Source organism: Leptidea sinapis, chromosome Z (genome assembly GCF_905404315.1).
Source record: "Leptidea sinapis chromosome Z, ilLepSina1.1, whole genome shotgun sequence".
Lineage (NCBI taxonomy): Eukaryota > Metazoa > Arthropoda > Insecta > Lepidoptera > Pieridae > Leptidea > Leptidea sinapis.
In genome coordinates this window covers 9,190,984-9,206,934 of record NC_066312.1, presented here as the reverse complement: position 1 = coordinate 9,206,934, position 15,951 = coordinate 9,190,984, and the positions used below count along the sequence as shown (strand labels likewise).

The 15,951-nt window shown below is 35.0% G+C and overlaps 2 protein-coding genes across 2 annotated transcripts in view; one reads left to right on the top strand and one right to left on the bottom strand.

Annotated features, from left to right (window-relative positions):
• The window catches only part of LOC126978370 (uncharacterized), a 275,304-nt gene that overhangs the window by 192,618 nt on the left and 66,735 nt on the right, over positions 1-15,951 (bottom strand). The window lies entirely within an intron of this gene.
• LOC126978335 (myb-like protein Q) overlaps positions 1-15,951 on the top strand; it is a 149,161-nt gene that overhangs the window by 88,544 nt on the left and 44,666 nt on the right. Inside the window, exons 5-6 of the mRNA XM_050827075.1 lie at positions 6,196-6,365; positions 12,685-12,816. Coding sequence (XP_050683032.1) covers positions 6,196-6,365; positions 12,685-12,816 — 302 coding nt within the window. The remainder of the gene's footprint in view (positions 1-6,195; positions 6,366-12,684; positions 12,817-15,951) is intronic.

Genomic DNA, 15,951 nt, shown 5'->3' with positions numbered 1-15,951 from the left:
AAAATTATGCACAGATCGCCCTGCGCAGTCTGTGGTGCGTGATCCAAGCCATTCGGCATTGTGCCCGTTGAAATCACCCAAGACTACGATTTCAGCGGAGGGAATCTGTGCAAGCACGTCGTCAATTGCCGCTTGAACGCAGCCCATGAGATGATCGGTTTCTGCGTTACCACTATGGGACCTGTAGACACACGCATAGATGCGGACGCGGTCCTCTAAATCTACACGGAGCCAGAGAGTAGACAGGTCCCTACCCTCAAAATTGCCGAGACGGCGACAGCAGATATCCTCCCTAACGTACACACATACCCCGGCATGAGGCAAAAAAATGTGCTCAATTTTGTACCCGGGGTACGTGAAATATGACGTATCGCTAGGACGAGATATCTGCGTCTCCGTAAGGAAACACAAGGCCGGCTGCGCCGTCTCAAGGTGGTGGTGGACGGCGTTTAAATTGGAGTGAATTCCCCTGATATTACAAAAGTCCACGTTGAGCGTGGAGCGGGGTGCCGTGGTGTTACTGCCTCGTTTGTTCTCAGTCATGCGCGGTTCTGTGCCCTCCCCAGAATACGAAAAGCAGCCCGAGCGAGAGTGCTCAGGGAGGGATTCTCCGGCTCTGGTAGAGCCGGTACCCTCCTGGGGTAATTTCTTTTTCAAGACCACTCTCATATTTTGTTGGGGGGGGGGATGGCCTCCGGTCCTCGACACTAACCTATGCGAAACATAGCGGCACTAGGCCGCTACTTCACGCCGGTATTCTGTGCGAGTGTGGTAATTAACCCGGATGAGTCTGGCCCAATTATGCTGACGTCATAAGACGGCAGCGTGACTCTCCCACTTCTAAAAAGCCCTTAGTCGCCTCTTACGACACCTATGGGCCTGGGAATCCCCTATTCTTTTTACACCCCGGGGAAAGTACAGGGCTCTTCTGAGCACTCCCCGTGATAAATGCGGTAGAAGATCACCCACGCAGAGAGAACCCACATCTCTACGCAATGCAAAAGAATCAAGCCGATCGGAGATGACTTAATCGTCGATGATTCGAACCGCTCTTCATTGTACTCGTATGCGGTCAAATGGAAGAAGCTGGTACGGGGTCAAAGGTGAGAACAATACTCCATGTGAGGCCGAATTTGCGCCTTATAAAGTTGCAGGCGGTGGCTTTTAGTGAAGTACTGTCTCGATTTACTGAGTACACCAAGCTTTTAAGAGGCCAGATGAGTGTTTTATTGTTATCGGTCCTTCATCCGTCTGCGAAATTGTAGTAAATCTGATGTCTTGAAGTGGGTAAATTATGCTCAAAAATTCCCTTACATACATAGATATAGGTAAAGGTAATTTTACAGCGTATAAAATGTATGTAAATATAATAAAAGTGTAACTGATAGATTTCTGTAAATTAATCAACATAAAATTGATGCGGTATTCGCTACTGCATTGTAATTAAGCTTGGATTAACATTTGGTGTTTGCTTAATTTCATTCGCTTCAGTAATAAAACTATAGTTCAAATTAAATAATAAAAACAAAAATACTAATGCCAAATGATATGTTCAACTTAAGTAGAGGTTAAGAAGAAAGTGTCTGAGCATAAAAGTCATAATTGGTGTATCGAGTTGCGATATATTTGTGATATTTAAAAAAAGTGACTTAACGAACTGTCTTGCTTGTTTTGTCACGTCACGTCTTGCCCTGTTACAGGCACTGCGTGTGCACTCGATACGTCTGTAGCAAAACTCTACCTACGCGTCTATTAGGCAGAGTTTTCTTTTAGTTGTGTTTCGACCGCGCTTTGAATAGAACGCCACGCAATAATGGTGTTCAGTGAAAAACTGTCCAAATTATTAAACAAACTTAAAAACAATAAAAGTTGTATTTCAGGGAAGTGCACTTTTAAATTAACAAAATTGTGTTACTATGTTGACGTTTTTAATTATTTTGCTAAATAATTCAATTGCTAAAACAAAATGTTCTTGCCTCGTGCGAGCACTAGAATATGACTTTGAACCTTACTGACTGAAATAAGGTGTTAATTTGAATGAATGTTTAATGTCATGTATACGTGTATACAATGTATTTTAATTTAAGTCAATCGTCATATGTACTCATTTTTTTTTTAATATAAGAGTATATAACACGTGATGGGTAGCGGTGAAGCAACTGCTCATAGCAATGATTATGATTATTTTGTTTTTCCTTTCATTAATTAATTCATATTAATAAAAAAAACAATAACATCACCCTATTTCCTTACGATTATCGACTGATGAGTTTGATTTATGACCCACAATTAAAATGAAAACCAACTAGTATATATACATATAAAAATGCATGTCAAGTATGAGTGTATTTAAAAACAGGCGCATGTTGACAAACTCTTAACCTATTTTTATAAATAATCTGTTTCAAGAAGCTCTCTTGTTTAATATTAAATTTTAAGTTTTCAATTATCGCACTATGCAATGAAAAATTATCAAGAACTAACCGCTATATGCCTAAAGTTAGACAACATATAAATACAGTCCTTCGACCATTACGTCGGACTCTGTTACCTTGTACGTTTATATATAGCTAAGTACGTACGTTAAGATTAACCCCCTTATTCATAATGGTCCGCTAGCTTTAAACAGCCGCTAAGGAGTGTTTTTCCTCATTCTGACTTAGGTCAATAGAAGAAGACAGAGTGGGAATTAGTTAGCAGACTATTATGAATAAGGGGGTAAATGTCTAACTATATGTCTACTTCTACAAACATCTTACCCTTAAGACCTATTAAGATCGTTATTAACAGTTAGCTCTTTAGAGTTCTTTCTTCTTAAAATTGTTTAAAGAGTTAACTCTTTGCATCCATGTCTCTAAATAATAGGTAGTACATCACTTATATCATTATGGCTTTATTACTTGCTTTGATCGAGTATCGTATATGGTGCTTCGCTCGAAATATTCACATCATGCGCTTCTTCTTCATTCCTCAACTTCCTCATTGTGTGCAGCATGTGAGCCTTTATCGATGCTTATTGTTCGTACTCTATTCCAGTGAACTCTTGATTTACGCAATGATATGTGGTATCGACTACATTACTACTTTATTGTTACTTGAAGATTGCGTTAACCCAAAAAGCACCTTTTTGTCATACCACCACACTTTAACAATTACGATGATGACATTGAGCGCGAGCGAGCCCTTGCAGTCACAGGCGACATGCTCGCTCGACGATTTGCAAAATGCAGCAAGGATGTAAAAACCACACTATTCAAGGCGTATTGAGAGCAGCTAAGCAGAGAATAAGAGTCCAGTACAATGACGCGTTCAGGGCTCTTATGCGGCACCCGCGGTGCAGCAGGGCGTCGGGCATGTTCGTTGACGCTGGTGTCCCCGATTTAATCGCGATAATCCGGTCTCGTGTTGCCTCTTTCTGGCGGAGACTGCGACGTTCCGACAACAAAATACTCATGGCTGTCTCTGACGACATCAGGAATCCCGTGTTTTAATTCGCTGGGTCTCTGTCCACATGGCTAGAACCTAAGTAGACTACTCAAATATGTGCAATATAAAGTTTTAGTTACTCTAATTTTACTTTTAAGTTAGCACCCCTTTAGAGTGTCAAAATTTTAACTATGTATCTAATTATGCCTGAAATAAATGCCTTTCATTTATTTATATTTATTTAACAACACTCATCTTCAAACATCAATTTCACGGTCATCTAAGTAGGCAAACCCAAACACACACTCTAGCGTTATTTCTTAGCTCTCATGGTCAGTTATATTTCAGTGTCAGCTGCCAGCCATTTGACAACGCCTCGCATCCAACGTTTGATTGCAGGATCCAGTACCCTGTCAATTATTCAACTGTCCCAAGCAGCAGTTTTTATACCCAACAAACTAAACTGCCAATTTGCATGTGTCATAATCCTGTACAGTGTGCTTCTGAGGGAACTTTCTTCCTCTATAATTATTACAAGTATGCATAATAAAAGTATGCATCTATAAGTTTAACAACGCTTTTGTGATTCTGATAGTATTCAGAGAAGACGTGGGCGGCCGTGATAACTCACAATCAGTCTTAATTTAATAAAATAACGTCTTTGTTCGAACACGAATCCATTGCGAGGTTTAGAAACAGAATGTCTGATAAAGAATGGCTCGACGACTCGAACAGATTTGGAGTTGATTGAATTTTCATTGTGAACTTCAAAGCTTGTTTGTGTTTGCCTACGGAATATCGAGTTTCTGAAGTCTATAGCGAACTGTTACTGGCTACTATTTTGCAAACCATTGGGTGTATTTACAAACATAAAAACCTGTGTTAAATAAAACAACTTCGTGGATAACTGAAACTGCCATTGTAAATTTAGACAAAGGTATCTTAGTTAACTATGCGTCAAACTCCAAACTTACAATAGTGTTGTTGATCATTGAACTGAATGTGAAACGTATTTTAATAGGTGCTATATTTGTCCAGATCGTGCTTTTCTATCTGGCTTGTTCTGATAACATTAAAAAAGTTACATTTCAAAAACGAAACGAATTAGTAAAATGTTTGTTTGTTTGTTTTTCTTTCTGCCAAAATGGATGTATCTAATGAAGAAATTCGATATATTTTTTTTACGTTCCATTATGGGTAAACTGCAACGCAATACGTGAAAATTATTTATTACAGAGCAATCTATGGATAAAAGGACGAAAATTTTGAAAAAGTGAAGCAAGAGCTTTGATTTCAAAATAGTTTTCACTGACTTAAAAAAAGGCGAGATACACAAAAATGCTCGATATTAAAGTGGCACTCGAGATCACCGATTGAAACCTAATGAGACGTGTATTCTTTCACGATTCTTTCATCATCATTTCAAACGGGAGACGTCCACTATTGGACAAAGGTCTCCCCCAAAGATCGCCATGACGATAGGTCCTGCGCTGCCCTCATTGAAGTTAATGATAACTATTTATGAAAAGTGATTCACATATGACAAGAACGTCCGAATAATAAATAATCTTAGGTCAGTCAGACTTGATAAACTGTGAAAAAACCCGGGTTTACTTGATAAGTCGTTGCTGTGTATGGTGGGATTGGAAGGGCATTCTTCATTATGAGTTTTGACGATAATTTAACATTAACATATTTAGCCATAGACATCTACGACCTTACAAATAAACTTGGTATAAAGTTATACCTGATAATAAACCAAGAATATGAAATGTTAACTATATCACTGCCAACACGGTCAATACAATGATAATTCTGAAGTTTTCGGAATGTCAAGCAGCCTTGCGAATAATAAACTCGGGAAACGTTATACGTCCGAACAAACAAATCATATTCTTGGTATAAAATGCGGAGTAACTTTTACCTAACCCATCAAACAGCGTGGCGCAATAATGGCGACATTAAAATGAACACACGGGAAGAGCTATCTAACCTTGTTCGTATAAAAATAATTCTAAAATTTATAGTCAATAATTTAAATTTTGAAATTTTCAGACAAAGAAATTATATATTTAGGTAATAAAAAAAATCACCCTTACGTGGTCCCATAAGACGGCACGAAGAAGGGTCTAGGCCAGCGCACGGCTATGAGATTTCTTACATGTTGTTCCGAAATGATTTTGAGCCACTGAGCCAACCATTCGAGTGACGTATCGTCATAAAATCTTGTATGCTTTGTTCAACTCTCAGGTTGTGGCTTTATATACAAGATCTACTTTACAGTTGATAACCTGCTGAACCCCAATATTTGCATATAAAGAAATTGACTTGATGTGTCGCTCTTGCAAATGTTAACAATTTGTTATGTTTTTAAAGTGATAAGCCTCACTTCTAGGATTAATACACAAATAAAATTTGAAAACAAAATTTTATGAACGACTTCCAACTAAACTAACCGTTCGAGTGACGTTCTTTTCATATTGTATTTGTGTATTGATCCCAGAAGTGAGGGTTACCACTTTAAAAACATAAAAAATTGTTTGAATTATATATTCATTTATTTTTGATTTTTTTTTTATAATTTAGTATTGTATTTCTACCCGAGTGTTTATGTAATGTCGCCATTGCAGCGCCACGCTGTATTATATATATTCTATCTAAACGAACAACTGTTTATTAATTCTATACTTGTGAACGCTTTTATTAGTGTCGCGTGTATGAATTGAAGAAAATAATTTATAATGAATCCTTGAATTCGTTTTGTTGCAGACTGATGACCAAAGATCAACAACTGCTAGTGACGAGGATGGTTCGGTGACGCCGAGATCAGTTCGTTTTGTGGACCGGACGAGTGAAGTTGAAGAACAAAAGCAGAAGGCAGAGCCGGAGCCGACGAACATTACAGAAGAATTGAAGGACCAAACCGCATCAACAAACAGGTATCATAACATATTTTCAATTAACTTCAAAAACAGGAGAAGATTCCAAATGAGCCTGTATTTATTGTGTGGTTGTTACTTATTTCCCCGCAGTTCATGGAGCGATTTGAAAATGGCGTATAGTAAGGCCAACGAGACAATATAAACAATGTAAACAAAGTTTCAGGGCTCTGCCGCTAATTCCGTGGTTAGTTTGGCTTCCACCATCTCTTTCAATTCATTGTTATTCACCTGTGTGCTCACACATGGGCGGTCTTTCACGTGATTCATTCTTCAAATCAAAGTTTCCATCACGAAAGCGATTAAACCAAAATTGCACAGTGATTATTTACGGATATTAGCAGTCCCCTTTCCAAATGCAACATTGATATTGCGAGCTGATTCTGCTGCGTTAGTTCCGTGCCGTAATTTGTATTCAAAAATCACTTGAATTTTCGAAGTATCCATCTTTTTTGTCCAAGTTGAATAAAAAAAAAACAATGAAAGTTGATAATCGAATGTCGCACAATTTTTTAAAAGTCGAACTACATTGGTGTGTACCCACCATGTGAAAAAAGGTTCACTCAAAAATCTCAAACCATGAAGGTTCTATGTCAATTCGAAGTACCCATTACAATAAATCAGCAATTTCATACTTTAGCCCCTATAATATTCTTAATAATTTAATCACATAAGCGAATTTTCATAAAAAGGTGATAATCATGAGGTTAAAATTATGGCCAAACATAAACTTGCTATACCCACTACTCGGTTTAGTCGAGTAAGTATATGCTTTCAGAACATGAGTCCAGAAACTGTACAAATATGTTACGAAATTTAAAACAATCGAATATCAATAAGTGATCTAATAATCCTATTTTGAATGAAAATATATAACTAATGAATTTTGATTGGTCCTTTTAAAAAAATAAAATCTGGTATGAAATCAATGGGTAAATAACGAAACAGCACAAAATATACATACATATTGCTTTTTGGTTGTTCAACAACAAAGCAAATAGAGAAAGTATAATTTTTAAAAGTAAAGGTGTTATACACGAGGCTTAATAATTGATGGTAATAATTACTTGTTATTAAATGAAACCAATTTATTCCGTATCGACATTAACTTGGCCACAAATTAAAAAAGTTATTGAGAAAATATATTTTTTGCTTTTTAACTACCTTGAGTGTAAATATTTTTACTGACGTTGCGGAAGAGTCTTTTAAGAATTACTATAGTACAGTGCCGTAATGGATTAGTTACTAGTATTAGTTAATACCTGAGTGTCGTTTTAGCTTTTGATCCCAATCATCTAGAAACCCAAACTCACCGATTTTAAGCTCATCAAGACCTTTTCAACGTATATCATTATGGCGGATTCATACCTAGTGTGGTGGCTTTGGATATTCTACATAGATATTATATTTAAATTGAATATATAAAATTCATCATAATATTCTATTAAAAACTTTTGATACATTTATATAACTAATCTTTCCATTAATTTAGGTTACAACTAAAAACTTCACGACATTTGTTTTCACTTTATTCAATAATAAAAAACTGATTATTTTACATATTATCTCAAAGTATATTATGTAGCCCACCCACGCTTCGCCTATTTTTCATATAAATGAATTATCTTTATAATGAAACTGCCGTCAATAGAAGAGACGTGTTTTTCTTTCAATTTGCGGACAATGTAATGTAAACAGACCAGGCTTCACGAATTTCTCATTTTTTCGCGACTTATAAAATTTCTGTTCGCTTCAGAGCCATTGTTTCTTTACTATACACTTACCAACTGCATGAATTTATTTTTAGTTGCCAGTGGGATACTTGTTTGCACACGATGCCAACTAAGTCGGGACAACAGCGTCGTCTTTTAATTTAAGATACATTTCCAATAAGTCATCTTGAAGCTTATTATAAAATCTAACGCAATAGCCGATAACTTATCAGTTCAGTTTATTGTGTCTATAAAGTGGGATTTAAATTTTATTTTTCTTTATTGGCTTAAAAAGATAAGACTAGACTAATTGCAGTGAGATGGCCATTGTTTTTTTTGCCATTGTTTCATATTTATTGATTTGACGCAAATGAGCCAATATTGTTGGTAAGGTAACTTTAAACCATGCCGCTAATTACTGGGTAGTTTGGCTCGGATCGGCTTCCACCATATCTTTCAATTCATTGTTATTCACCTGTGTGGGCGGTTTCCCACGTGGTTCATTCTTCAAATCAAAGTTTCCATGACGAAAGCGTTTTAAACAAAATCGCACGGTGCGTTCATTAGCAGTCCCCTCTCCAAACGCAACTTTGATATTGTGAGCTGATTCTGCTGTGTTAGTTCCCAGCGTAATTCGTATTCAAAAATCACTCGAATCGAAGCTGCGGATGACAAACGAGCGTACAGGTCACCTGCTGCGAAGATCACTATCACATATCATAGATCATATCACACCAGGTTACCCGTATGCTCGTGATCACATCGCCGCCCACATTCTCTTGCAACACCAGAGGAAACACAGTAGCGTTGCCGGCCTTTAAGGAAGGTGTACGTTTTTTTTTTGAAGGAGCCCATGTCGTATCATCCTGTAAACACCGCACAAGGAAGCTAATTTCACAGCTTTGTAATACCTGAAAGAAAGTTTGTTGAAAACTTGAAAAGATGGTGCGGATGATATCCTTATTATGAGGGAGGAATTCGGCGACAGGAATCAGATGAAACAGCTCGTTGAAATAATCACTAAGTTCAATTCTGCCATTTTCATATTATTCTAGCCTAATGTATAAGATATATACACGCTATTAAGTATCTACTTATGCCTAGAAAACTTTTAATTTTAGACAGCTTAGAAAAACGAAATTACTGAAAATTGTGATTATCATTGCTATGCCTACTGCTTGTAAGCCTTTTGTTTAGACGTATGTGCTTTTAAAAAATTATACCAGAAATGTACAAAATACACCTATTGTGAAAAATTCAAAACAACTGTTTATAACGATAATATTTGGTAAAAGCTATTTTATGAACCTTGAAATTGCAGCGATTCACACCTGGGTGCTTCATGAAATAAATTTAATTGTTATTCAACTAAATCTTGAATATCTAAGAATTAATTAAGGCCCTGTGTCCGTTTTACAGGACTGAGGCCTGTACCTGAAATATAAATTTTCAAATAGGACTTTCGATTATTCATATATTCAATTATTAGTATTCTATCCAGTGATTCCTTGTATTTCAAATTATATTCACCCGTTCCTTATATGTATTTAAAATTGAAATTAATTTTTTACTTTCATTTAAATTGAACTCGTCAAAACTTGTAACAGCATGAAAGGATAATCTGATACTCATTAGTTGCGAATTAATGGATCGGCGAGTGCGAGACTGATATTTAAAAGATTACATAAAATATTTCGAGATATATTGAGCATGAATGTATTACGTAGTTCAGGAAAGCTGCCTCATTGCTAATGATTTTCATAACTTATTTAATGGTTAGTTTGACTGTGATTAGTAATACTCTTTTCATAATTAAATTTTAAATTCCTTAATTGCTTTATTTGTTGGTCATAATGTAAATCATATCCTCAAAATTGATTCCTAAAGAATACTTTTTGTCAGTTAAAACATTACTAGCGAGATTAATGATTTTTTATTGCTTTAATGTTTTCGCTAAGGAGCGCATTCTAATGGCGCAATTCTGTACTAGTTGCAATATAATTATGTCGCATGTGTGGTCTTTTGGAAAATGTAATGATTTTCATTTCATCATCATTATGAATAAAGGTCGAATTATAACTTTCAGTAAAAAATATTATTTAATTAAGATAAGTAATGGATAAAATGTGAGTTCACGTCATATATAAGAATCCTGAATCCAGCGCAATCCCGCGTCTTTGCCTCCGAAATTCGTTTGCATGGTAATCTGAAATTTACACAGTATTTTTAAATCATACTTTATAGTAACCAATTTTACTTCTAATATATTAATGAGCTATTCTAAAGATTGTCGTAATGAAATTATTAGTTGTTCCGGATACTAGAAAGACAAAGACATACAAGGAGAACACATTAAAATCAGTGCTGATATATTCTATTACCATAGATCTAATGTCAAAGGTATAATATATTATCTATGCTAATTATTAATAGACTATTAGTTAGCAGCTTCTTGTATCTTAACAATGCTAACTGATCCGACGGGTAGTTTTGAGTCCATATAATACAAATATTCAAAAAGTTTGTGGTCCCACGGTGGCCCTGATTCGATCCTCGCCCTCGACGTACCTATAACTTCTCAGTTTACGAATTCATATGAATGTTTATTCGACGCTCAATAACGTCAGCAATGTTTTTGTGATTCCACTGGTGTTACGAGAGAGTATAGATATTTAAGAGGGCTATTTGCCTTCTTGCCTTATTTATAACCTAGATCCTAAAGAATCATCAAGAGAAAATTCTTAAGAAAAATACGTTTTAATTGTTGCGTCTTAGTAATATACATACAAAGGCACACATGAGAATTTTCTAAGCACTGTGATAATCATAATTTTAATAGCAGGAACAAACATATAAGATTAAGTCGAGTCAGTAATAAGTCTTTTATTGGATAATGTATATAATGCTTTTTCCGTATCCAGTACTCAGATCGTCAACGTTTCCTGACTGTTATTTCACGATAATTTCGTGATTATAAAGCTATAAAACTATGAACTTGCACTTCCTCTGTCCACAATCCATAAAACAAGTAACGAGGATTTCATCATCAGGAATTCATCTATTACATCAGAACGATAACTTACAAGTATCAGTTTGTTGAGAAAAATATGGAGAAAAATTTATAAAGCAATACCGCATTCGAAAGACTACAGTACAACAAAGATATAAATAATAACAGAGTACAGTGTATTTAAAATCGAACGCATTGTTGCGAACAAATAAAATAAAAACCGATGCCGCAAAGATATCAGAAATAAGCAAAATAATTAAAGAAACGTTAGAAAAGATACACAAATTGAAAAAAAGAATCAAACCGTTTATAGAAAATACTGGGAGACTCAGGAAAACTATGAAAGAGTAAAACATAAAGAAATGTTCGAAGGAATTCTGAAAATTGAATGAAAGAAATGAATTTATATTTAATTTCGAATTTATTCCTCTAACTTAAAGAATTGGAATTTTGAATTAGTGGTGTGGTTGAAAACAGTGGTTGTACATAGTCCAATACAAAATTGACAGTATAAATAGAATCCTTTAGTTTTCTTTAGTTGTGTGTTTTAAAATTTATCTCTATTCAAATACCTCAGAATTTGCAATTAATGTCAAGGTTCTCGCTAACTGACGACGCCACTTCAGTAACTTGGAATGTGTCTGCTACTTAAAAATGTATTTGGTGTTAGTTTTTAACTCAACGTATGCAGTTTTTTTTTCAACTTATGTTAAGTGAGTTTTTGTAGAACAATCATTACATTATTGTGCCAAATGGGATTCCTGTCGCGATGGAAAGCGTCCTGATGCAATCACCCTAGTAGTTTAGGCACGGGGAAGGGTGTCGGATGCGACTTCCGTTGACTCTATGGCTCTTTCTCACGTTCAAGCTACTTCTGTTGGTGCTAGGGCTGCAGCTTCGTCTACCGAAGACAACAAACGTCGTAAACAAGTCGGTCTCAGAGAGTCTTACATCCTTGCGCCGTTTGGAACTGCTGAAAACGAGTGCGGATAGCTATTTCGGCCAACGGATTAGACTAGCTATATAAATGCTGCCAGTATTATTGGTACAATTCCTCGTAGCGACAGTTTTTCTACACGTTATCATATTAAGTATTGTAAATACAGTTATAAGAATTGCTTTGAATAAATTTTAGATTAAATATTATTACTATTTTAATACTCGTATGAGAAGAGCAATCATCTTTAGGAGGTGAAATTTTGGCATAATATTTTTTTTATACCCATTACAAGTTTATTAACTACTCCTCTTAATTTTTAATCACTAGGAGATAGAGAATAGAAACCACACCACTAATAGGTATATTTTATTATACAAATTTAATTTGAACCAAAATTAATGAACGATGCGGGTCTCGAACTCACGCCTCGCGGTTTCCTTCGAAACACTCTTACCAACTGAGCTAACAGTCTGAGTAACGCATCGCCGGAATTTTGGTGAGTATTATTCAACCCTCAGGTTGTGAATCCAACTATATTCTACAGGATCTACTTTTACAGTTTGTTATTATCGAATTCGCGTCCCGCATCCTTTTTTTGCTTAGTTTTGGTTACAAATTTAACTTGTATAAAATACATTTTATTTAATTTTTCAACAGGTTGGAGACGCCAACGGTAACATCAACGCCAAATACAACAAAGTCAAACTCTGCAGTTCAGCAGCTGTTTAACAGTAACAGACCACCACCACCAGCCATAGAACCACAACTGATCACATCAGAAACCTTACGGTAAGCGTAAAACTTAAATTTAAATATTTTTATTCAAAATAGGATAATCACTTATTGAAAGTCAAAAAGATTCAAAAGAGTATGGCTCAGAGCTGAGAAGAACGAGCGGAAGAAACACAGCGGGCTTCTTTTTATTATAAAAATGATTACATTGAAAAATCGTACAGTAAAATTTATTATTTAATAGTCTGAGGGCGGTCGCTCCATTCCCAATCTGCGGTATCATTAAGAAACACATTTATCTTATAGTATATCTTTACCACACAAACATTTAAAAAAAATTTTTTTGATTTTCGTAATACATTTGTTTTGAACCTTTTATGGGATCTTGTTGTAAAAGCAAGTACAACGCGCCACAAAAGACTAACTCGACTTAGCCGAGTAATAGGCATTATAAGTTTATGTTTGTTCCTGGTGTTAACATTATGACAATGACAGTTTCTCGCAAATTCACTTATGTACATACATAATATTATCAAGAATATATCTTTGTTTTGTTTGTTATTTTACTAATGCAGAATTATCTAAATATGGCCATTTAAATAACGCTAGGCTGTTTAATTGATAAGTAGATTAGAGAGAGCACCTCTTTATTAACCAATCACTATTGTTCGTTCATTAATATGTTTAATGAGAATTAGGCAAATAGCCGCCATATTTGCAAATATTGCGTTATAATGAGTTTAATAAAGCAAACGTGTTATAAAGGTAAAATGAATGCATAACATGTCATCTCTTGTGTAAATTTCAGTTTAAATTTGTGTAAATTTTATCTGTTTGTGGAAATTTTCGTTTATTTTACAGAATTTTGATGTTAAATATGATGGATGGATGGGTATAAAATATAAAACTCGCGTCACTACACCTGACCTGATCGAAAATTTGTAAGACAGTCGTTGAAATCATGGACGATTTTAAGTTATTATTCTATCTTTTCGTAAATATAATGACTAATATAACATGGGATTATTTGTACTACAAAGATAATCTTCGAAATCTGAATATATATAAAATCTGGTGAATCACTATCTTTTCGGAAAATGCCAACAACAACGTAGGAAAAACGGTATTGAAAGTCTGTCTCAGACATATGAATATCCTTTGTACTTGTAAAACGTTGAATTGAATGCATAGACGATACGAAAATGTTTTCTATCAACATCTGCAATGCAGTATGGAAAAAGAGCCCACTTTTAAAATTTACAATAATTTCATCCCAGTGGGCTGATGAGAACTCAGGAAAATATTCGTGCTACGGGGACCAAAAGCATACATGTTTGCTGATAGGGGAAATACCGAGTCGGTATCTGTTATGTTACCAGTTGTCTAACATAAATATATCTAATTAATTTGTTATTGTGATATGAGGCTTAAAATCAGTCAGCTGAGCACTAAACGCAACATGGTCAGGGCGTATAGCACGTGCTACGCTCGACCGACATCAGCGCTTACCGTCGGTGGAGAAACTAAATGCACCCTAAGAATGCAAGAGGCTAAACTTTTTACAAGATGGCTTCAAAAAATTATTTGGATAATATCGCAATAAAAAAATATAATTTTGATCAATTGTCTTTTTTGTGTGTTTTTTTTTTTATTTCAGAATAAACCCTAACCTAAGTTACACAAATAAAATTTGAAAAACAAAATTTTATGAACGATGCGGGATTCTAACCCACGACCTCCGGCGTTCCGTGCCGGTGCTCTAACCAACTGAGCTAACCGTTCGAGTACCGCCTCGTTATAAAATTCTGTTTGCTTTGTTCAACTCTCAGGTTGTGGCTTCATCTACAGGATCTACTTTACAGTTGATAACCTGCTCAACCCCAATATTTGCATATCAAGAAATTGACTTGAGATGTCGCTCTTGTAAATCTTAATAATATGTTATGTTTTTAAAGTGATAACCCTCATTTCTAGGATTATTACACAAATAAAATCATTCAATCAAATTTTATTTGTGTAATAATCCTAGAAGTGAGGGTTATCACTTTAAAAACATAACATATTCCTAACCTAAGTTACCTACCCTAACTTATATTAATAATAGGTTAGAATATAAATAAGCCAAAATAGAAGGTGATGTATTAAACTCAAATAAAAAGATCAACCGAGGCGCTAGAAAGAGTGCTATCTTTCAAAAAAATAATAAAAGAACAAAAGCCAGTTGAAATAGAGCTTATTAATACCATAAGGCTGAAGCCGGACCGTCACGGACTTTAACGGATTAATCTCAGAGAGTCACTCTGAAATTATTTGATAACGACGCAATTACTGAATTTCATTTTATAATGCTCCAACTGAATATAAATCCGTGCATTAACCCTAGAAAGTCGTATCAATAGCAAGCTAATGAATAATACCATACTCTGCAAACTTTGTCTAGTGCCGCTCAATCATATGAGTTTGTGGGGTCAGCACACCCTTCAGAATGAGACTTCTATAAAAATTCGTCTATAAGTTCAATGAGTTTTAAATACTTACTTTAAAATACAAATCTATTACGTTCCTTTAATTTTACAATTAAAATATTTTAAGAGCATTTTTTGTTGGAAACGAAATAAATCAACATAAAATAATGCATTAACTTGTACATGTTATCAAAAGTTAACTTAACATATGAAATTGAAAACTGAACTTACGTTGGTGGTGCGCGAATAATGGGGTACTCCGTGGTGACTAAATAAATAATCTTTTATATTGTTTCGATGAACTTAGTGTTTTTTTCCACTTTATTCAACCATACAGGGCTTTCTACGCTCTAATCTTATTGCGATCCTTCACAAAACGCAAAAAATACAGGTATCAGACCATTACGTGATAAAATAATAAAAATGATTGATTTTAATTCCAGTCTTACCAAAAACTATCTTTTATTAAGACATCTTGTAAAAAGTTTAGCCTCTTGCATTATTAAATCTGGAAGTCACACTCTCGATTCATCCAGTTATTCATAACAAATATAATGCCATTCCAGATAGTATAGCTACCTAGCTAATACCTATTTGAATATATTTTCACCTGTTATTCAAAGTTAAAATATCCCGTGTTAGCTAGTTGAAAATAAACTTGGTGTAGACAACTATAATGTAGCTTCGGCTTTCGTAAAACTCATTCGGCCTCTCTATCGTGTGTGAG